Below are 24,920 nucleotides of genomic sequence, written 5' to 3'. Positions count from 1 at the left end.
CTACATATATACATGCAATATTTACACACATGCTCTATATACATACTCTATAATATAAAATTCAACCCTAATTACAATACACACTTCATACATCTATCTACATATCTACTTATGACGCCCTGTAAGCTCTGTTTGCTTAATTATAAAATGAAGTTAATAATAGCATTTGTCTCAGGATATTTTTGTAGATTTCATGAAATATTGTCTCAAAAGAATAACACAGTGCCTGGAAGATCCTATGCACTTTCTTTTTTTGCACCAGAGAGCCAGCTGTACAACATTTACCAGCACATCCCTATATATCTCCCAAAGTCATACCCTATCCTTCTTCTTCATCTTCTGAATCTCTTACCTGTTAAGATACAGATGTCCATAAACAAGGATCCCTGTGAAACACACATTGACTTGGAAAAATCACATATTAATATTATCTATGTTTTACTACATTTTAATTTTTTTGATAAAATTTCCCATTTTAATTTTAATTTGGTTTGGTCACACTTGGGAGTGTGGTGGATTGTCTATGTATTTAACACCTCTGGCTTAAAGCATGAGAATAAATGATGAATTTGTAAAGGAGACTGACAAGGAGTGACCACAGAAGCCCTAAGACCAAGAGCAGGGCTGGGTTCTGTTAGCAAAGGGAAAAGGATCCAGGAGGAGGCAGTGGTGAACTGTCAAACCCTGCAGAGGAACCAAAGAGGATTAAGAAAAGGAAATTGAATATAGCAGTTAAGGGATTGAAGGTAACTTTAGACAGAACCATTTTAATACAATGGAGATCTTAGATGCCCAATAACTAATTGTGAGAGATCGAGAAGTAGGATGGATGGCGAATAAACAGCTAGGATTTATAATTCTTTCTTAAAGCCCAATTTTGAAAGGAAGGATTGTTTAGGTTGATAGCTTCAGGGACTGTCAGTGTGAAGGGAAAGCTTGTTAAGTTTGTGGAAGATCTGTACATGTTTATGAGCAGCAAAGGAGCAACGAGTAGAATGAGAGAATAAAAATTAACAAGAGGAAGGAAATGATCACTGGGACAAGTCAATGCAATGGTACAATTCATTCTGTTTACCTTTCCATCAGTTCTATGACTGATGTGATTTACTATAGCAAATCACTTTGGGAAACCTTTGTGGGCTTTCAAAACAATCATTTCATCCAAAATAGACTTGATAGATGTATGTATTTTACTCATAAAGACAAATGTAGGAAGAGCACTTAGTCTAGATAAGCATGTATATAAGAAATAAAATCTGTACCCGGCCACATTTTTAAAACAATGGAGGATTAATTATCAAGTTATTTGAAATGTATTAAGATACTGAACAATTAGCAATAAATCACAGAAAATCTATCACAAAAAAATGACCCAAAGAATATCAAGAAGTGTCAGCCCATAATGAGCCCACTTTCTTGACATTATATAAAAATAAAATCTCAAAAAAAAAAATAAAACTGTGAGAATTATCTACCCATTCATTGAGGTTTTGCAAATATTAGGGGAAAATTACTTCTTTACTAAAGATGCCTTGTTTTGGGGTCATTAGTTTTAAGTTTATTTTTCCACATCCTGAATTAATCTTCAGCTAGGTATGTCTACCTCTGATTAGATATACATCACTTTAAAGTTCTGTAGTGATTCAGTTTTTGTGGCAATGGTCTTCTGTCTTGTTTAGAGAAAGGGCTGTTGTGGGGGTGAAGAGGTGTATCCCTTGGGTTCAGGAAGGATACTTTTCTGCAAGAATGCAAGTCTGTAAAAACTTAGTTTAAAATAAAAAGAGAAATTTATTAATTTAGAAAGTAATGTTGAGAAGGGCCAAGAGGATAGTACAGGTGGAACAGCGAGATGGAAGGTTGCCCCTGGGAAGACAGCATGAATGGAAAAGCTGTCCCCCAGACAACATCAATTCTGGGAATTTTATACTCTTTACACAGATGCTGTGTCGTGGTAAGGAAGTGACTCTAGAGGGTAAATCCTCAGCCATTTGGTCGGGGGTTTGGTCATCTGACCAGGATCTGCCTGGAGACATAGGGATTGACCCTCATTAAAGATTCTTTAGTTTTAGGGAACAGACAAATGTCTGAGATACAGCCTGATAGTATCGAGGTGTAGCCTGGAGGTGCATCTCTCTGCCCATCTTAAGTCTAAAGGAGGATCAAAGAGGGTAATCCTCTCAGTGTATTATAGGAGTTATTAGATGTTTTGGGTTAGGAGTCATGAGGATGTAAGGGAGCAAAGGAATTTCCCTGATAATAGTTTGCCTGAGCTTCTGGGGGTACAATGCCCATGTCAGAACCACATGTAATTTATTCTTCATATGATGGTAAAATAATTTAGAGCATAGCTTAGTCTCTGAAGTCCTTCTCATGATGAAAGCAGTGAAATTGCTGAGACAGAGTCTAGTTGTAGTTAATGGTGACAATACAGCTAAATTGTTCCAGACCTAACTTAGACATAACTTGTCTGCCATGAATGTAGTTATCAACTGATTGTTCATTTAGCATGTACTGACAAGAAAGCAGAATCTGCTATGACCTATGACTGTGGGATCAGAAACAAATTGGGAAGAATAGCTGAGTGAATGTGATGTGTCACTGACTGCTTAGATGTGAAACGATAACATTTACATTATGTGTAATTGAACAGAAATTGTGTTTGATAAACTGTCTACAAGAAAATTCACCAAATGACCTTCCTGAAGAGTGACAGTTCCTTTGTGGGGAAGAGCTAAATGACTGGCTTTTTTTTTCTCCACAGAAGACACCCAAATACTCAAAAGCAATCCCATGGAACTTGCCCAATACCCAGAGTTCCATATTGTTCATGTATAGAAGCATCATAAAGTGGTTTAATAGATGGCTGGCCTTGGAATCAGAAAGTCCTGAGTGCAAGTTCTACCTCTGATATATACTGTGTGACCAAAGGGAAGTCACCAAAACCCTTTATGTTGGAGAAAATGCTTTTTAAGATTCAGTTACAGATGAATTGCTGCTTGAAGTAGTCAAGGGAGTTTACACAATGAGAATTCTCTGACAATGGAGAAATTATAGGTTGGAACCTATATTTTGGAGGGGAGGGGAACATCAAAAAAGTCAAGAGAATTTATTTCTTTTCTGACTTCTTATATGCATGTTGTGTATCATTCTCCCATTCCCAACCACTCACATATTGATTTCATATTTGTCCTGTGCTTTATCTGTGCTTGTGCCCCCAGTAAGTTTTCTTTTATCCAATCTGGAGACCACAGATATCTGTTCCACAGATTGGCAGGGTACGTAGGGTTGGGGTGTGTCACCTCTCCCTTTCACCTATCTAGAAAATCCATGTAAAATTTTTTACTTTACACCAAAGAAGTCCATATTTTTTGTTTTCTTTTTTTGGAGTGTTTATACCTTATTGTAAAATTTCAGTTAATTTTTGCTCATAGTCTATATGTACATTAATGTTAAGTAAAATACTGTATGAAAAATGAAAATGTAAAAAGAAACTAATTTGTTGAGAATAATACTGAATATACAGCATGTAAAAACATATTAAAACATATAATAGGAAATACATGTTTTACATTTAAGAATTTCTAAACATATAAAGACATCTCTACATTTCTAGACTTTTTCACCTACTGGCTTTTGCATTCTTTTCAAAAACTTTAATGTTTTGTTTGTTTTAACTTTAGAAGATAAATTGTGTATATTTATGGTATTAAAGAATATATTCATATTATACAACACTATACATATGTTTTATGTATTTCTGAGTTCCAAACTTATTCTGTGTTATCTGTTGACCTTCACATCTGCTGCCTATGGCTTCTGTAAAACTGTCCCCAAATTCCTATTTAATTTTGTATGTCAATCCATAATAAATCTGAACTATGATGAGGAAAGTCAAAATGTGGAAGTGATACTGTATTTGGCACTTAAAATTGTTCCATTCAATATCTGTGGGTGTTTATTTTCATCATCACCCTTCCTCAACTCCACCTCCATATTTCTTTTTTGGGAAGGCACTAGGATCTATAATAGCCACAAACCTTCCATATGTGAGTCACAAGTTAACCATATCAGCTTTGGACTGTGTCTAGCTAGCACTCATTTTCTTTGTTCTCTCACAAATCCAAGCCACCTTACTATTGGGACATATATGCCTAGTCAGATAGATGTATCTTGCCTCTAGATTTATAGTCAAATTTTCAGAGTTTCCACTCAGATTACTGGGTTTCCCATGTATTCTCTGTCTCTGTCTCTCTCTGTCTGTCTGTCTCTGTCTCCCCCTCCCCAAATCACCCATGTCATAGGCTCACCTGAGATATTCCTTAAATAATCTAAGAGAATTATAACCATAACCAGCAATTATCACTAATTTAGGCACTACCCCCAAACCCACATATATTTTTCCTTGAATGCCTCTTACCATGTCAACTACCTCTGTTATATTACCTTGTTCAGTATTAGTTTGAACAACATGAAATGATAATCCCCCTCGTAGATTTGAGATTTAATTTGACTAGTTGATTCCTCATTTGCTGCCATTCCCGCTTCCCCCAGTTATCTTGTATTAATTTCCATTTATTAGAAATTAATTACTCCATGACTTCTAGATTTTCTCCCTCTGGGAATCATCTGCTCAAATATCCTCTCATCAAATATTTAGTGTATTGCCCAAAAAGGCGGAGTTCATCCACTTTTCTAAGGCCAACATTTCGGTAGCATTATGTTTTTTGTAATTAAGGAAGGAGACCTTCCAACCAGGAATAGAATATAGGAGAGAAAAATAATTTTAGATGAGAAAATGAAAAGACATTGCAAAAAGTCAATGGTGAGTCACCAAGGACCTATTCCACTTATTTCACACCTTTAACCATTGCTAGCTCTGGCCAGAATATTAATATGAAAAAGTCATTCTAAAAGATAAGAGTTTTAGAACACTTATCTTTTAATAATGCCATTTCAAAACAAAATTTAGTTGTGGTATAAAATTCATTTTTAAAAAAAATTAGCTTCATATTTACCCCAAAGCTAGAGTTATTGTACTTATTACTATGCTAAAATAAGTATAAAAACGCAGCTGTCATATTTTAGCATATTTTTAGTCACCACCTGATAAATTGATCTTAATTTGTTCTAATTATTTTGAGATAATTAGCAAAAGAAATTAATCATGAAAAGTGGTTTGTAAGCTTTAAAAAGCTGTGGAAATTTCTGTTAATATTCTTCTTATTAAAAATGATTATTCTTCTCCATTAGACTCTGAGTTCCTTGAAGGACACTTATGATTTGGATATTTTGACTTAAGAGGACACAAGATCCCAAATGCCACTTCATTTTACTTCACTTCAATTCAGCACAGTTTTTAAACAAGCAAGCACTGACTAGGAAAATAAATAATGTTATATATAACCTGAATCTTAATAACTGAAGATACAGTATAATACAGTGAAGATAGAGTTGGCTCCAGAGTTAGGAAGACTTGAATACAAGACCAGGCTTTGATACTCACTAGTCCTGTACCTCTGGACACATTACTTACTTTGCTACTAAGTAGATTCTAAAGGAAACTAAGACAAAACATTGTCAGAAAGCTCCAGATCTATATTGGTAGAGGGAGTTTTCCCATCCAGAAACTCCCTCTGCCAATGAAATTATGGATCTAGTCACTACACTACCCTGCTGCCTAAAAATGCTATTAATATAATACCTAATGTGGTCAAAGTGCTTCCTAGATAGTCTCTCATTTGATCATTTCAACAACCTGTGAGTTAAGAGCTATATTATATGAAATCAAAAGTCGAAGATCACCTTTTCCGAAGAAGCTTATATCATACTGGAGATGCAACATGTGAAAACAGACAAGTAAATTCAAAGTATACAAAAAAGTAGTTTCAAAAGTCGAATTGGGCCTATATCACTGAAAATCACTCGGAAAAACCTCAGGAATGAAGGGACTACTGACCTAAACTTTGAAAAAGAGAACGAGATAAAGACATGGAAGACTATTTACTCAAATGCAGAGAGGGAGGTGATGCCAGGTTCCCAATACCGGGGAACAATTAATTTTCCCAATTTGACCAGAATGGAGAATTTATAAAAGAGGAGAAATAAGAAATAAGAAATAAGACCGGAAAGGCAAGTGGAAACAGATTGTGGAGAACTTCAATGTAAATTAAAACTTTTGTACATTATTTTAGGTGGCATAGGGAACAACTGAATATTTTTGAGTAGCACTGTGGCATGTTCATATCTGTGTTTTTAGAATAACCAAACTAGCAAACAGTTAAAAAGTGTTTGTTGGGGGAGGAAGGGAAGAGGGTAAAGAGCTTTCATGTATGTTCTATGAATAAAAAGCCCATATATTTCATTCCACTTAGGACATTATAGAGACCATCATCAAGACATTTATGAAATATGCAATATGCAGAAATGTGAGCCTTTTTGGAATGTATTTCAGAGAAATTCATTTGAAAAAAAATTCTATTGAAATAACTGGAAATTGCTTATACAGTCCATAGATTAGAGAAATGAGTTAGAACTGCTCAGCTTGAAATTCACTGGAATAATTCAAGAGAATCAGGGCTTTTAAAACTGACATAAATCAATGGAAGTACTAACTCAGGATTATCTACGGGCAAGAAACAATCAATGGGTTTGGAAGAACTGCTCTCTGAAAGCAGATCAGTTGAGACTATTAGAGTAGTTTCTTTGGAAAGTAGATTTTTGAGTAAAGCATTTTTGGCCCCATTCTGTTTCTACACTTTAGTAGAAAAGAGAGATAATAGGTTTTACCCAGGATGTCTTGAAAGTGCTTATTCCATCTCTAGACCCTAGACTGAATAAAGTGCAGGGTTTTTTCTTTTAAATAACACTCAGAAAAAGTCTTCTTTCCTACATGTCTCCCAAACTCTGAATTTCAGCCTTTCTTTTAAGTGTTTCTCTATTGATTAACTTTTAACAGAATATTGATTCTAACTGACCTAGTGCTAGTTTATTCCTTGATGTAGGTTAGGGCTCTAACTTTGGGTTCCTGAATATCCTTATGTTTGGGGGTTTGTAAAATCCCTACAAGTAAAAACTGGGTTTAGGGGACTAAACATGATTCCTAAAGGCTTGATGCTTTAAAAAAATTCAAATTATATGTTCATAGAATTTTCAATCACTGTTTTCTGATATTTTTGTAATTAATACTCTTGGTGCTTTTTCAAAGAGAATTTTTTCCCTTTTCTAATTTGATTTCATTTGTCTTTGCCCTAGTTTTTCCTAGTCTCATCTGTGTATAGTATGCACTTATACGAGCATGTGTGTAGATGGATTATATATCATGACTAAAATTGAGCCTAATATATTGTACATGTATGCATGATAGTCCAATTTAGCAAGCATTTATTAAGTGAAAGTGGAGGAGTGAATTACATGGAGGATGACCAGCTTACATGCACAGAAGTGGGAAATGGAACATCAAGTTTGTGAAATATGGTAGCCCAGTTTGGCGAGATTGCTTAGATTCATCCATTACTACATCCTATCACCTGAGATTCCCTGTGCATGTGCATACAGAGCTCTCTGCCTATGATGCTTTTTCTTTTCTTTGACTATTGATCCTTAACCGTCTTTCAAAAACCAAATTTATCAAGTAATCAATCAATAATAAGTATTGAATACTTATAGGACAATCCATGCTTTAAGTGTTGGAAATACAAGGAAAAATGAAACCATTGCCTCTGTCTTTAAGGAGTTCTCATTTTAATGGGAGTGCTATCTAAATAAGTAATTTATGCCAGATTGCTTTCCAGTTTTCCATAAAAATTCTTGTGAAATAGGGATTTTTTTGTTGTTGAAAATATGTATTGGAAGTTAACTGAAGCCTGTGACCAAGATCAACTGTTTCTGATTTTGTTGTCTAGCCCGATCAGTTTATGTATATTTCAGAGTTCTAAATTAGAGTGGAACAAGCTTCATTATTTCCTAATAATATATTTTGAAGTCCAGAGTGCTATTTCCCCTCCATTTCAACATCGCTGTACTTTACATTTGAAATATTTTGTCTAACTATGTTAAGTTTTGCCATGGCAGTTTGACTGATACAGTACTATATTTGTAAATTAACTTTGGTAGCATTGTCATTTTTATTATATTCATATGACCCAGCTATGAACAATGAATAATCCTTCCTTAATTTGTGTTTATATCTTTGAGGAACATTTTTATTGGTATCTAAACAGATATTAGATATGCTTTAGTAGATTGACTCCAAGATATTTTATGCATTCATAGTTATTTCCTTTTTCACGTTTTGTAGAAATACTATTAATTATTATGTATTATTTTGTATCCTCCAGCATTTTAAAAAACCATTATCTCGGTTCCTTGATATACTAACATTTTCTAAGCAAACTATCATGTCATCAGCAAACACAGAAAATGTCTCCTCCTTACCTATCATTATTCCTTTAATTTCTTTCTCTTGTTTTACTGCTATTGCTAATATTTATAGAACTTGGCCAAATAATAGCAGGGAAAGGGAACATCCTTGTTTTACTTCAGTATTTAATGAGAAAAGTGATTAATGCTTTTGGTTTTAGAGTTTTAGGATTAAAAAAATTCTTCCATTACTGGTTTTCTTTCTTGGTAGGGATTTTAGTAAAAATGGGTGTTATGCTTTACCACAGATCTTTTTCCCACATTAATTAATATAATCTCATGCTTTTAGATAAAAAAATAGACCTTTACCTTCCATCTTAGAATCAGTAGTATGTATTGGCAGCTAAGAAGTGTCCAATTGTGATTTGAATGCAGGACTTCCTGTCTCCAGGCTGGTAGCTTGTCTCCAGGTAGCTTCTCTAAGCTACCTAGTTGCCCTAATTTGCTTTTAATATTATTAACTTGTGAATTGTCTTCCTAATGTCAAACCCTCCTTTGATTTTTATTATAAATTCAACATAATCACTGTGATTGTTTTTTGGATGAATGTCTATAGTTATGTTTTGCCAGGAAGGGAAGAGGAAGGCAACAAGAATTTATTACATACCTACTATGTTCCAAACACTATGCTAAATACATTATAAATATCATATCATCGCATACTTATAGCAACCATGTGAAGTAAATGTGATTATTTTTCCCATTTTACAGTTGAGAAAACTGAGGTAGACACAGGTTAATAATTTGCCCTCATTCACACAGCTAATAAGTATCTAAACCTGGATTTGAACTAGGATCTTCCTCTATGCACAAAATTCTATCATTGTGTTAAATAGTTATTTTTTGACTTAGTATTCATTAGTGGAATTGGTTTATACTTCTCTTTTTTTTTTTGTTTTTCTCCTATGAATGTTTAGGTTTTGGTATTATATTTGTCTCCCAAGACAAATTTATTAGAATCCTTTAAAAATTTATTTTTAATTTTTTAAGGTGAATAGATATCAATTGTTCTTTAAAATTCTTTAAAAATTTGATGGATTTTAAGAATCTATCTTGACATCCCTTATCCCCTTTTAAGGTTACTTTAAATCTAAATTTATTTCCTTTTCTGAATTTGGATTATTTAGTATCTTCTTTTTGTTCTGTTATTTTGGGTGTTTAATTTTTAAGTTTAATCACTGATTATAATTTATTATTTTCTTGGAACATAATTGCACAATAGATTTATAGAATTCTTTTTATTTCTTCTGGGCTTGTGATTTTTATCTTATTTATTTGATAATTTAAAATTTTATTTTCCTCTTTTTATAATCAACTTGGGCAAACATTTTAGCAATTTTGTTAGTTTTTTTTTTTCAATGAACCAAGCCTTTATTTTTTTTACTAATTCTATAGTTTTTTGGCCAATTATTCCTACAATTTTCAATATTTCTTCTATTGTGCTTAGAGGATTTTATTTGCTAGATGTAAAATTTGTGATATGGCAATTCAGTTAATCTTTTATTTTCCTATTAAATGTATATTTTTATCATTGTAACCTTTCCTCTATTTACTATTAAAACTGCATACCATAAGTTCATCATGATTCTTATTTTTCATATACTTAATAATTATTCTGATTTATTCTTGATCTATTTACTTGTTATTTCATTTTTTTCTCCATAGACATATCTTTTTTATTCTTGAAACTTAAGTTAATTATTATAGTGTTCAAACGATGTAATATTTCTGATTTTTTTACATTCATTTGCAAATTCTGTGCCAATACATATTGTAAAAGTTCAGTATGTTTAGGACACCTAGATGACTGAGTGGATTGAGAAACAGGCCCAGAGAAAGGAAGTCCTGGGTTCAAATATGACATCAGAAACTTTCTAGCTGTGTGGCCCCAGGAAAATAAATTAATCCCCATTTCCTAGCCCTTAATGATCTTCTGTCTTGAAATCAACACAGAGTATTGATTCCAAGATGGTAGATAAGGGTTTAAAATGTAATATAGTAATATAATGTATTATAGCTGAGAAATATATATATATATATATATATATATATATATATATATATACTTATACATGCATATATTCATTAATGATTCCATTCAGAAAGTGCCCTAAATATTTGAATTCTAAATTCTGTTCAATTGTATATTTTCCCTTTTGACTTTCTTTTGATTTGTTTAGTTCTGAAACAGTAACATGAAAATCTCCTCTTATTATCTTATTAACCCTCTCTGTCTTTCTGGACATGAATGATCCTAGAAATGTGTATATAGACTTTCCCTTGGATTATCATGCTCATACAATGACAATATTCTTAAAAAAAAGTGATTTCCTAATTAATCAACTCCCCCTGAGTAAATATTTCATGAGGTCACCACTTTCTGTTGAAGGTATTTACCTCTTCTCCCTTGGGATTGCTCTTCATTGTTTTGAGACTCCTCTTTTATTCTTCTCAATCTTAAATCTTCGTTTCTGCTATATCTCTGATTCTCCTGCAGCCCCTCTTCTTGCTAAGAGAAGATGTAAATTCCATTAGTGGAAGAGGAGAACCTCTCTTTAGTCCTGAAATTTAAATATTGTAATGACCTTCCTGCCCTTATGTTCTCTCCTGTCTTTCTGACTGAATAGCTCTTTCAACAGGTGCCACTTAGGAGGGTATGAGCCCAGGGTATAAGCTTCATTTCTCCTTAGCATGGGCTCTGGACTTTCTGTACCATACTCCTGCATCAGGTAAACCCTACATCTTTCCTCCTTTTCAGCTTCTTTCTGCACATTGTTCTCCCCGATTACAATGTAAGCTCCATGAGAAGAGAGGTTATCTTTCCTACTAGTGTTGGTATACCCAGGACTAAGCACAGTATAAGTGCTTAATAAATGATTGATTTGCAAAAATGCATCTAATGGTGGCAAACTATCAGATGATACTATTTCAAACATGAGCCTATGCATTGAATTGATTGGCATCTGTTACTTGCAGACAAGTCTAGCAAATGTGGCTAATTCCTAAGGCTAGTCACTAGATGGTAGAATTTTTCTGTCTCTGGCTTCCCAGAAAAAATTAGGGAGGGACTGCCATCTGTGTAGGTAGATGGAATAACGATAATGTAAATATATACCCTGCAAAATATTAAAATTAAGTGTTTTTACATCATCTACTTCCCCCAGAACCAAACACAAGGCCTTATATATTTGTCTCATACAAAAAAACCAGAAAGGTAAATCTGTAGTATAGTGGTAGTCTCTCAGTGACCGAGAATGACTATTGTCTTTGTGCATTATCATCTATTGATGTACCCTCATGTGGCTTTGGAGTCCAAAGGCTGAGGCGCACAGTTTGTGGCACATGGGGCCTGGGACGCCCATTGTTAGGGGAGGTGCGGTTGTGGCCTGGTGTCGGCGTTCACGCGCAGTGGCAAGACGTCGACGTCGCTCATCTTCAAAGGTGGAGGCGGCATGATGAATGTGGGTTCGCCAGCTGCTTCTGTCAGAGGCAGCGAGTTCTAGTTGCTTTGGTGTCATGCCAGCCCACTTCAAGTTGGACTTTAGCTGATCCTTGAATCTTCTCTTTGGTCGGCCTTGTTTCCTGAGTCCAGCTGACAGTTCACCATAGAATACCTGTCTTGGTATTCGCTGTGGGTCCATGCGGATGACGTGTCCAGACCATCGTAGCTGGGTTTTGAGGACCAGGACTTCGATGCTGCTGGAGTTGGCTCTGTCGAGGACTTCCTGGTTGGTGATTCGGTCCTGCCATCGGATCCTCATGATTGACTGGAGGGAGCGTTGGTGGAATTGCTCCAGCTGTTTCATGTGCTTCCGGTACAGTGTCCATGTCTCACAACCGTACAGGAGCGAGCTGAGGACCACTGCGTTGTACACTTTGAGCTTCGTCGCAGTGCTTACACCACTGTGTTGGAGGACTTTGCAGTGCAGCCGCCCAAGTGCCTGGCTGGCCTTTTGGATCCTGGCATTGATCTCGTGGTCTAGGGACCCGTCGTTGGCGATGGTGCTGCCCAGGTACTTGAAAGTGTTGACATTAGAAAGCTGCATGCCATTGATTGTAATGCACGGCTGGTTCGTTGGCCTCCCTGGTGCAGGTTGGAACAGCACCTCTGTTTTGCTGAGGCTGATAGTCACAGGCCAAACAGTTTTGTTGCAGTGGAGAACCTGTCCACAATGGTTTGGAGATGATTTTCTTGGTGGGCCATGAGAGCACAGTCATCTGCAAAGAGAGCTTCCAGGATGAGTCTCTCTATTGTCTTTGTTTTTGCAGTCAGGCGGCGAAGGTCAAATAGTGAGCCATCCAGTCGGTATTTGATGTAGACGCCCAGGTCTAGATCCATCACAGCATATCGTAATACTTGGGTGAAGTATAGATTGAATAGTACCAGAGTGAGGACACAGCCTTGTTTCATGCCATTGGAGATGTTGAAGCGATCAGAAGTCTCTCCACCAGATAGGACTTCCCCTATCATGTCGACATGAAAGAGCTGGATCAGTTTGACAAATTTTGCTGGGCAACCAAGCTTGCTGAGGATCACCCACAATGCATCCCTATTCACTGTGTCGAACGCCTTTGTCAGATCTATGAAGAAAATGTAGAGACTCAGGTTCTGCTCAAGGCATTTTTCCTGCATTTGCCTCACCATGAAGACCATGTCGATGGTGCTGCGATCTGGTCAGAAGCCACATTGTGATTCAGGCAGGTTCTGCTCTGAAACAGATGACAGGAGTCTGTTGAGTATAACACGGGCGAGGATCTTTCAGGCAGTGGAGGGTAGTGAGATGCCTTTGTAGTTGTCACAGGCTGCTCGTGAGCCTTTGTTCTTGTATAGGGCTATGATGGAGGCATCTCTGAGTTCTAGGGGCATGTCTTCCTCTTCCCATATGCTGGTCAGCACTACTTGGAATGCCTGGAGCTTTTTTCCATTTAAGGCCTTGTACACCTCGGTTGGGATCCCATCTTTACTGGGTGCCTTGCCTGTACTCATTTGTTTAATGGCTTTTTGGACTTCCTCTATTGAAGGAGGGACGCCAAGTTGTTCAATGGTGAGGTTTTGGGGGATCTGGTCAAGGGTGCTTGGGTAGACTGAAGAGGGTCAGTTGAGAAGCTGACTGAAGTGTCCTTTCCACCTGTTGCTGATGCCTTTTTTATCTTTTATGAGAGTGTCACCGTCAGAGGATAGCAAGGGAGTGGTGGTGGGTTTTAATGGCCCATAGACAGTCTTGAGGGCACTGAAAAATTGTTTGTAGTTTTTCATATCAGCAAACCGCTGGATTTCTTCTGCTTTTTTTTCCCCACCATCGGTCTTGCCTCTTCCTGACCTCACACTGTGGCTTGGAGAGGCTTGAATCTGTCCTTTTTAGGAGCAGAGTTTGGGTTATTTTGCCACTCCATAAAGGCTTTGTTCTTACTCAATAGGTCTTCAATAGCAGTGCTGTTCTTGTCGAACCAGTCCTGGTAGTTGCTTTGTTTTGGGCCTAGGACTGTCTTTGATGTTTCCTTCACTGCATCTCTGAACTGGTTCCATTTCTCGGTTGAGCTTCCAGTGAGTGGTCCCATGGCAGACAGCTTGTGGTCCAGGCAGGACTGGAATGTTTGCAAATAAGATGGATCTCTAAGACGTAAAATGCGCAAACTGTCTGGGCGCATTTTGGATGGCAAGGCCCAATGCGCATTTGAAGAGTCGCTCTAACCAATCTGTGGTCTGTCCAGCATTCAGCTCCTCTCATGGCTCTGGTGATCTTTACATCCTGGATGTCTCACCGGTGTACAATGATGTAGTCAATGAGATGCCACTGTTTTGATCTTGGGTGCATCCACATTGTTTTATATTTGTTCGCCATTCTGAACACAATGTTCGTGATGGTGAGTTCGAACTCTGAGCATTTGCTGAGTAGCAGTAGGCCGTTGTTGTTCATTTTGCCCATGCCGTGTTTGCCGAGCACTCCTTTCCATCTTTCATGGTCCTGTCCAACGCGGGCGTTGAAGTCTCTCAGTAGTATCAGCTTGTCATTTTTGGGCACTGAGTGCAGGATGGCACTCAGGTCAGAGTAGAACTTCTCGATGGTCTCCTCTGTGCTGGTCAGTGTAGGGCATATGTGCTGATGATTGTGGCATACCAGTCTTTGCTGAGAGGCAAACGGATGTTCATGAGCCTCTCGCTGTAGCCCACAGGCAAGTCTGGCAGCTGTTTGAGCAAACTGGTCTTGATGGCCAGGCCAACACCGTGGATTCTGTCTTCATTTGAGGCTCTACCTTTCCAGAAGAAGGTGTATCCAGTGGTGGGTTTGCTGAGTGATCCCTCTTCTGGTAAGCGTGTTTCGCTTAAGGCTGCGATGTCGATGTTATATCGTGCCAGTTCTTTACCGATTAGAGCTGTTCTTCTCTCAGGTCTTGGGGTATTCTCTCTGTCAAAGAATGCCCTGATGTTCCATGCTCCTAAATCTGTAATGAAAGGTAAATTTGTGCTGAAAAATTAAATTTAACCAAATATCAAACTGGAAGATATAGACAGTGCTAAGAATACTTATAAAAGAATGATTTAAGCTTTGAAATTTATCTCTTACTCCAATTTTCTGTTTTTCCATTTCTTCTACTGAATTGTTCCTTTTGAAAGTCTTTTAAATTATGGATTCTGCCAATTTTCCTTATTCTTGTCTTTCACCCCTATTTTAGACTTGTCATTCAGTGACTGAGTCATATACAACTCTTCATGACCTCATGGATCATACTGTGCATGGAGTTTTCTTGGCAAAGATAAAGAAGTGGTTGGTTATTTTCTTCTCCAATGTATTAAAGGAAAAAGAGATTAAGCAACTTGCCCAGGGTCACATAGCTAATAAATGTCCAAGAATAAATTTGAACTCAGGTCCTCTTAACTCTAGAGCTAACTTGTTATCCACTAACTCATGTAGTTGCCTCTGGCTCTAGCCCCATTTTGCCTCTCCTTTTTACTATATTAAAAGTGCAGTGAATCACTTTTAACACTTCATTGTTCTGTATCCTCAAATCCATTGCCAATTCTCAATCTAGCATTAGCCTCATCTGCTTTTTGTTCCTTCTTTTGAGTTGAGAAATAAAGCTGGAAGAATTTATGTAATCATATCTGTAGATCCATTTCAAATGCCTATTATATATAAGACTCAACTGGATCCTTTCTGTGGCACAGAAAATTCTTTGTTCACCTTTGACTCATCTCATCCTCCAAATTTCCCATTTCAAAGCTCCTTTCTTCTCAAGCTCCAAACTCCTGTCCTCTCATTGCCCCCTCTTTCTTGGATAATCATATCTCCTATTCTACTGAAAAAAGACACTTTCCAAGATGATTCCCCTTAAGGTGTTTCTCTTTCATAAGCAAAAACTCCTCTGCATCATCACCCATTTTCTTTGTCATTTTCTAGTCTCAGAGGATGAAATGACACTTCTTTAAGATAGCAATCCCTCTACTAATGCCACTGTCCTCTTTTCCTCTGGGAGTTTTCCTGGTTGTTTATTCCTCTTTTCTCAACTTGAGGTTTTTTTTTTCCTATCTGCTGGCTTTTCCCCCAGTGATTTCCCCTAGGCAGTACAAATATACTGAGAATTCCATCATCCCTGAAAAATGAAATCTTTATTTGACCTTGTCATCTATTCATGTTATTATTCTATATCTCTCCTTTCTTTCAAATGCTGAATTCCTAGAGAGTCATATAAACATGCTATCTCCACTTGCTTCCTGCCCACTCATTTTTCAACTCTGCACTATGCCTTCTGATCCCATAGCTCTAATGAACCTCCTGTATTTAAGGACAAGAGTTATCTCTTAACTGTCATGACTGATGGCCTTTTGGTTTTAGTTAGCCTCCTTCACCTCATTGTTGATTTTGACAAGCAACCATTCCATTTTCTTGAATACTTTCTTTACCATTAGCTTTTGTTATTTCTAAATACTGGTTCTCTTCATAATATCTGACATTCCTTTTTTCTATCCATTGATTCATCATCCTTTTTATTTCATCTTTGCAAGAATGTTGCATGGTTCTTCTCTTCTGTCCCCACAATCTCTCCTTTATCTTCTCTACTCTTATGTATAATAACACAGGTGAGTTCCTCATTTATAAATCCAACCCTATTCTATCATCTGAGGTCCTATTCTTCATTTCCAAATATCTTCAGTTTCAAATATTTTTAAATGTATCACTGATATCTCAATTAGTTTCAATTCCTTTTAAGCACAATTGTTTGCAAGGTACTTTGCCAGGCTTAGAGAAAACAAAAATTATGAAAAATTAATTTCCTTTAAGAAACTAACACAACACTGTTGGCCAATATGACAGCAGAGGAAAGTAATAAATATAGGAGGGCATCTGGCAAAATGGGGACACTAGTGCATTTCTGGTGGAGTTGTGAATTGATCTAATTATTCTGTATGACAATTTGGAATTATGCCCAAAGGGCTTTTTAAGGATGCTTGCCATTTGATAGGGCAATAGCATTACTAGATTTGTACCCCAAAGAGATAATAAAAAAATAGTTGTACAAAAACATTAAAAGTCATGCTCATTGTGGTGACAAAATTTGGAAAACAAGGGAGTGCCCCTTGATTGGGGAATGGTTCAACAAATTGTGGTGACAGAATACTATTGTGGTGAAAGGAGTGATAAACTGGAGGAATTCCATGTGAACTGGAAATACCTCTGAGAATTGATGCAGAACAAAAGGAGCAGAACCAGGAGAATATTGTACACAGGGACAGAGACATTATGGCACCATTGAATGTAATGAACTTTTCTACTAGCAGCAGTGCAATGATCCAAGACAATTCTGAGGGACTCATGGGAAAGAACACTATCCACATCCAGAGAAAGAACTGTGGGTGTAGAAACCCAGAAGAAAACATATGATTGATCAGATGGTTTGATGGGGATATGATTGGGGATATGGCTTTAAATGATCATAATATTGCAAATATTAGTAATATTAAAAAAGGTTTTGAATAATGATACATGTAAAACCTAGTGGAATTGCTCGTTGGCTCTGGGAGGAGGTAGGGAGAAGTGGAGGTAAAGATAATGAATCATGTAACCATGGAAAAATATTCTAAATTAATTAATTAATTAAATGAATTTGTAAAAATTCTTATTTTACTTAAAGGCTTAGTTGAGTGCTAAGCCTTTAAAATTCACAGGAGGGTTAATTTTCTTAATGGAGTTGTTTGAAGAGAGGAAAAGAAAACTGGGTAAAAGAAACATGGTGTAGCTGGCATTTGCTTGCCCCTTGATAGTTAAAGTTTGATTTTAATAAGTGGGCAATTGTAGTTTGAGAGGAATACCTGATTTGTTAGCCCCTTGAAGACCAATATATCTTCTTGTGCTTCCTAAAACAAAACTAGAATGTAAGAGGCACAGAATGAATATTTCATTGGCTTTAGTCTTTACATTTCCATCATTTAAGCATACTACCTCAAGACATTTTAGGAATTGGGAATACAATTGTCCAGGAAGTTTGGATAATTGTGGTACAGGGACTATACAATGTTCAGTTAGATTTGATTTGCCATTCTTGCTTATTAAGCAAAGGTTAATATACTCTGCTTTTTTCTTCCTTTTAAAGTTTTCATTAACACATTTTAATGAGTTTGAAGTATATCATGAAATAGAAAAACAAGCCAAGGTGTTAAAAAAGAAGAGAGAATAACCAATTACCTCTTTGTCAAATTTTATTCCTCAGACATTGCTTGAGTATTCCTGTTACTTGACAAGATTTCAGAGACTAAACAGTGAGTCATAATAATTTTTTTATTGAAAAGTGGAGTTGAATTAGATGTTCATTTCTCTTCCTCTTTAAATCTTATATTTTATATTTGAAGGATCTTTTGAGTTCTAGCATTCCCTAAGGATAGTTTAATAGTAATAAACATAATAGAGGTATATAACCAAAGTAACGACCTTGTATTGTTCATGTACCCGATCATATACTCTATGCAAATTCATTTTGTACTGTGGTCAAAGCTGTCAGATGGGGTGGGTTGGAGTGGAGAAGAGATATAAAGATGAATGGAATATCTTTCACATCTACTATATATATATATATATATATGTATATATATATATATTTATGTGTAATTTAGAACCTTATTAACCTAATTGTGAATGCTCAATAAATCCTTATTATTGGTGATGAAGATAAATCTCTGACATGTTTAGTGTTTTGCCATTTGTAGAATACTTCCACCTACTCTGTTGTTTGTGTAATGAACAATTGGCACAAGGAGGTATTAGTGCTAAGATCTAGTTCCACTATATGTCCTTAAGGAACTTGCTTCCCTTCTCTAGCCCTCAGCTACCTCTTGTGTAACATGAGTGCATTGGACTAGATGCTACCTAAGATCCTTCAATTATGTTTGTTCTCTTTTGCATGATCTTAGATGCTGACTGTCCTAGCTTTGATATTTTCTGATCTCCATAGCAATAATTTTATGTAGTAGTTGTTTACTTTTTCTTTAATGCTATTAATGTTGCTCTTAATTACCATAAATGGAGTGACGCTCTTCCCTTTATTTTGTCCTTGTAACACATTTAAGCTTTTGTTTCCTCTGCTGAGCCTAGACAGTATGACAGTATTCATAATTAGAGCTTCTGAATGTTATTCATTATGATAGACTGATCAAACTTCCCATGCTTTCTGCGCCATTGTTGGCTTCATTAAGTTACTTAATATTTGGATTGGAATGAAGAGTACTTTATAAAAGAATATTCATTCTTTAGTGCATAGACACTTATTTCACTTTTACTTTTAACATAATTTGTTAGGCATTTTAGTGAGGCACAAAATTAAATGAGACATAATCCCTAACCCACAGAGTTTACTTAATTTATATTTTAATCTTAACTCATATCATTCTTGGTTATGCTTACTTTATTCTATGGTCCTTTATTCTTCTCTCAGTAAAATGAAACAATTTCCTTTTATAAAAAGAAGTGACCTCAGCTATCATTTAGTCCAACTTCCAATTTCCTGAATACACTTTATTAAGAATTAGAGTGTTTGCAAAGATTCTTAGATCAATGTTTATTTTGTATTTGTTGAGTGTACATTGTAGTCAATAATAGGATAATATGGTAAAATAGAATTTCTCAGTAAAAACTTTACTATTTTATTGAATCAGATTTATTTAGCATTATATTATAGTACCATAGTGCAACATTTGAATATTATATTATGAATGAATGAAAGAATATTTCTAAAGTACTTACTGTGTGAAAATATTTTGCTAAGTACTAGAAATACAGATAGCAAGGTATCGACAGTCCCTCTTTCTAAGGAATCCCTACTTTAATTAGAGAAAGTATTTGAATGAAAGATAAATGTGAGTAAATGTACAACACCACCATGCCTTTTTTTTTGTTTATGACCAAAAGCTACTTATTCTATAGAGCAAAACAGCACCTTAAAGGATCTCCTCCACCAAGAGATCTGCTATATATTTTTCAAATTATCTAAGATATCTTGAAATATATAACAGAGGCAATCTTCATCAATTACTTTCTGATTATTAATATCAAACAATGTATAAATTAGGATTACATACTCACCAAAATTTCTCCTTAGTGTTATGGAGAAGTTTAGAAGAAATATCAACTAAGAGTCAAATTTGGGAGAGGTTGTTAGGTCATTGAAATGATGATTTGTAATCATTTCTAAACATTTCTAAATCCTGGACCTTTGCAGGGCTTATTAAATGAGATACTTAGTCACCCAAGAATTTTTCAGCCCATAATGTAGTTTGTCATTGTCCTTCCTAAAATATAGTGTCCATTACTGAACATAATGTTCCAGATATAGTTGGATCAGGACAGGTTATGACATTCTACCGTTTTTTAGAAAAATAATTTTATAAATATATTTTCTTTTAACATTGGCTAAACTTTCCAGATATTCTTCTTAGAGATGAATTCTGTATATAAAAGGAATACTTTTAAGGAAAATGAAAAAGAAGAGAAAAAATACTTAATAAAACTGATCAATACATTGAGAAAAACATCTAAAAATTCTATGCAGTGCCCACTCTTCAGCAAAAGAGTAGAGGAGGTGTTTTCTCTCATATCTCTTCTTTTTACCGATGTTTTTTTTTAACATTCACTTTCATTTGTTTTGTATGTATTATTTTCTACATTTACATTTCTGTAGGTAATGTGCATATTGTTTTCCTGGTTCTGTCTACTTTACTCTCTAAAAATGTATGAAAGTCTTTCTATTCTTGTGTTTCATCAGATTCGTCATTTAGTCTAGCCCACTAAAAGTCTATTACATTCATGTAGAACAGTTTTTTGAGCCATTCTCCTGATTGATAGACTTCTATCTACTCTGTTTCTAGTTCCAAAGACTGTCCTAGACCATTATCTTAATAGTGGAATCTCTGGATCAAAGGATATAGATATTTTCATCACTTTATTTGAATAATTCCAAATTGGTTGAATTGGTTGCACACCTCTCCCAATAATACATTAATGCGCCTTTCTTATTCCTAACTCTCCAACATTAACTGTTGCCATCTTTTATTATCTTAGAGGGATAATGAAGAAATAAAATCCAGGAAGAATAAAATAGGTGGGATGGGTCAAAAGGAAAATCGTACCTAAGCTGAAGTAACCTCTCTCTCAGGAAATTTTACTTAATCTGATAGAGAAATATGAATCAGGAGGATTGATATCTCAGATCTATTCCAAATATTATACTCTATGAAACTATGAAGAAATATATTATTTTATAGTGAAAAAATATGGAATAAGTTCTTGGTCTGTCGATTATTCACTATGACTTTGGTAAAGTTATTAATTCTTTGTGCCTCAATTTTTTTCCATAAGTAAAATGATGGAGATAGACTACATGAAAGCTGAGATCCATTCAAATTCTAATAATTACTGCATTACTGTGAAATTATCTGTTTTAATTCAGACAAACAGATCAAATGACTTCTTGAGGTCCCTTTTGCTTATATAGTTCTATGAAAAAGTCTAACAATATTCCCTGGAAACAAAGTAGTCTACAATCAGAAAAATGTAGTTCAACATGTCACTAAGCTTTAGCCTATTCTTGGGAGGTCAATTGATTGTAAGTAACTTGAGCCTCTCTTTATATGAAGGTAAGCTTTCACAAAGAGAAGTTAAGTGGATTTTCTCCATTCTCCTAGCCAGTCATTGACAATCTTGAAACTTTGCCAGCTGAATATTCTTCCTTTTCATAAATTCGTTGTCACAAACCTTCCAATAAGTTCCTTGATTTAGTTTGTTACAGGTTTCCAGGTTGATTTACTCTAGCAAAACTGGAGAGAGTTGATTTCTGATGGAAAAAGTTTTAAGAAGAAATACTTGGACCTTGGAAAAGGAAGGTTGGTGGTCTCACTAGCTCCACAAAACTCTTTAAAGTCATATATTTGGTTTGAATTCCAGCACTTTCTATGTGGATGCTCTTATGCAAGTTGTATAACCTCTCTGAGGGCCTCAGTTTCTTTTTTGCAAAATGAATATGTTAGACTATATGAACTTTAATGTCTCTTCTACTACATATATAAATATACTTATATGTATATATAAACCAAATCTATCCTCCCTCTTATTCATTTTATATACAGCCATCACATTAATTTTCCTCATGCAAAATTTACTCAGTCAGTAAACATTTAACTACTTTCTATATGGCAGATACTCTCCTGAATACTGGGAAATAAAAAAGGGCAAAAGATAATACTTGTTTTCAAGGAGTTCACAGTCACTGATTTGGAGACTCCCAATCACTCTAGTGATTGGATAACATTCCTTACTTTATTTTTAATATATTTTAAGATAAACTTATATTTTATATATATATATTATGCTTAAAATTTTGACAGAATTCATTTAGCCAGGCATTTATAAGGTGCTCTATACTCCACCCAGTTTCTCAGTGATTTATTCTTCCCCTCCTCAAACCCTGGACTGTAACCAAACTGGGCTATTAGCCTTTTCTTTATTTTTATCAGTCCTTCTGCCTGTAATTCACTGTCAATCCCCACCTTTGCAAATGCTGCACATTCTAATAGGTTTTGCCCAAATATCTCATCCACAAACACTTCTGTAATCAGTTCCACAAGAAATAATCTCTCATTCTAAATTTCTCCAATCCTTTTTCCTAATCATATGGTATTTATCCTGTATTACTTTGTATTATCCTTAACTGTGCTTCATTCTCTCCAAGATTATAAAATCTTCAGGAGTAGAATGTGTTGTACATACTAAAAATCTCTTATGGCTAAAAGAATACCTTACACTTTTAGAAGTAATGTTATTCTTTGCCCAAGAATCCTCAAACTTCTGAAGAGAACCAATCATGGATTCTCACTAAGAGGGCCATTTAATTTCTTTGAAGTTCATTATGTCTCTATCTATAGTTTCCTTAGGAAAAGTCCCCAAAAGTACTTAAAAAAGAACTCACATCTGCGATTCCCTAAATTTAGCCATCAGGGTCTTGTGTAAGCTACCTTCATACTACCTGTTGCTTCGGCATGCGTGTCTTTCCCCCCAAAACACAAACATTTAAATGTAGGCAGATATTGTCAGAAAGATCTGAGGTCTTGGGGCATTGGGACCCCAGCCAAGTCATGGAGCTCTTCAGCCTCAATTTCCTCATCTGCAAAATGGGGAATGTGATAGCACCTTCCTCATAGGGTGGCTGTGAGAATCATAGGTGATGACACAGGTGAAGGGCTTTTTCAGGAATCCCAAAGAGCCTCTAAACAAAGCAAATAGGCAAAGATGTTCTTACAGATCTTGAAAGAGTTCATAAATAGTTATAGAAAATATATCAAAGGTATTCAGACTTTAGAATCCCTGCAGAAGTCAACTTTGTTTTATGGACTGTTGGGTATCACCCGTTCCTACTGAATCTTTTACTGTTCAAATTAGGGTCATATACATGGTATAGATAGCATGCTGGACATAGAGTCATGAAGGTCCAAGTTCAAATTTTGAAATTTTTCCATGGAATTGAATGCATTCAGCCTGAAACTTTAATTTCTAGCCTCCATTCTGTCCCAAAAGAGGAAAAAAACAAAACAAAACAGAAAACAAAACAAAACAACCTTATCCTTTAGTCTCCTTATTTGTAAAATCAGGGAAAGGGAGAGAAATAGATAAACTTGGAAGTCCCTTTCAGTTATGATATCCCATGACTCTATGACAAGTATGAAATTTCCAAATTGTCAAATATTACTGTGTGACCCTGGTCAAGTCACTTAATGCTATTTGCCTCAGTTTCCTCATCTGTAACATGAACTTGAGGAGGAAACGATGAACCAGTCCAATATCTTTGCCAAGAAAATCTCAAATAGAATCACAAAGAATCAGTTAGATGGATAAAATGACTTCAAATTACTCCCTGTAGTTGTAATAGCCATCAAGCCCTGACCTTTTGCTTCAGTCACAGATAGCCCTCACTACTTCTTTAGCTCCTGAGTGACATGGATGGATGACCCTACTCTTTGGTGAAGAGTAAGGATGGATCGAGAAATCTTTTTCCAATACAGAAAGACTGATCTCAGAAACTTGCTCATTGACACTGAGCAAGAGACCTCTTAGGAGATCGGACTCAGAAATCATGTTGCCCAAGAGTTGAAAATCTTCCATACATATATAATTACAGAGCAGGATTCTCGAGCTTCCCCTTGGGCTCAGTGGCTATGTGTGTGTTTGCTGCTGTCATATAGTTCTTTGGGAAATCTATTGCTGTGAAAGCTACCATCATCTCTTTTCCAGAAGAGTCTACTTGTAGGCTTCCTCTTTGGGCTAATGCAACTCCCATGTGTTTCTGCCTTAATAGTCATAACCTGAATCTAGGAGAGGAGAAAAGGAAATGGAATGGAGATAGGAGATTTGTAATCTCCTCTTCTCATTGCCTTACTCCCACCACCGATCTGTTCTGTAATTTTCTGGCATGGTCTATAAAGAGGGAGAAATCAAAAGGGCAAAACAAAAACCTAGTCTAGCTCACTTATAAAGATTAAAGGGTAGAGAATGAACAGATGGAGTTTAAATACGAATTGAAAATAGCATTCCCTACTTTATTTTAAATATATTTAAGATAAATTTATATTTTATATATTTACTTTATGCTTTTACTTATTTTATTATGTACTTTCTCCATGAATTTTTTTCTAGTGTAAACATTATATCTTCTTTCACAATATGACAAAATAGATATATGCATTATATGAGAATATAAATATAAACTAAATGATATTACCTACCTTCTTGGGGAGAAAAGAGGGAGAAATAACATAAATTACAAATTATGAGAAAATGAATTTTAATGAATTGTATTTACATTTGATCTAAAAAAATAAAATTCACAAAAATTTTAAAAAATGATTAAAGGGGGTGCTTTTTCTGGCCAGAGTCTTAACTCTTGTGAGTGCCAGCCAATTAGTAACCTAGGCAAAGACTGTGTGTGGGGGGCAGTTGCTTCCAACTTAGCCACATAGGGAGATA

The 24,920-nt window shown here is 35.6% G+C and overlaps 1 protein-coding gene across 2 annotated transcripts in view; it reads right to left on the bottom strand.

The window, feature by feature from the left end:
- The window catches only part of LOC103099468 (uncharacterized), a 56,824-nt gene that overhangs the window by 14,623 nt on the left and 17,281 nt on the right, over nucleotides 1–24,920 (bottom strand). The window contains exons 2-3 of one of the 2 annotated variants that reach the window (XM_056802685.1): nucleotides 11,712–14,862; nucleotides 10,816–10,927 (exon numbers count right to left, since the gene is read on the bottom strand). In XM_056802685.1, the coding sequence (XP_056658663.1) occupies nucleotides 10,816–10,927; nucleotides 11,712–12,464 (865 nt within the window). In that variant the 5' untranslated portion in view covers nucleotides 12,465–14,862. Of the gene's footprint in view, nucleotides 1–10,520; nucleotides 10,928–11,711; nucleotides 14,863–24,920 lie in introns of those variants that run through there. The other variant, XM_056802684.1, reaches the window with a different exon arrangement.

This window comes from Monodelphis domestica, chromosome 6 (genome assembly GCF_027887165.1).
Source record: "Monodelphis domestica isolate mMonDom1 chromosome 6, mMonDom1.pri, whole genome shotgun sequence".
NCBI classification, from domain to species: Eukaryota; Metazoa; Chordata; class Mammalia; order Didelphimorphia; family Didelphidae; genus Monodelphis; species Monodelphis domestica.
The sequence above is the reverse complement of the archived record's forward strand: the minus strand, read 5'-3'. Positions and strand labels throughout refer to the sequence as shown.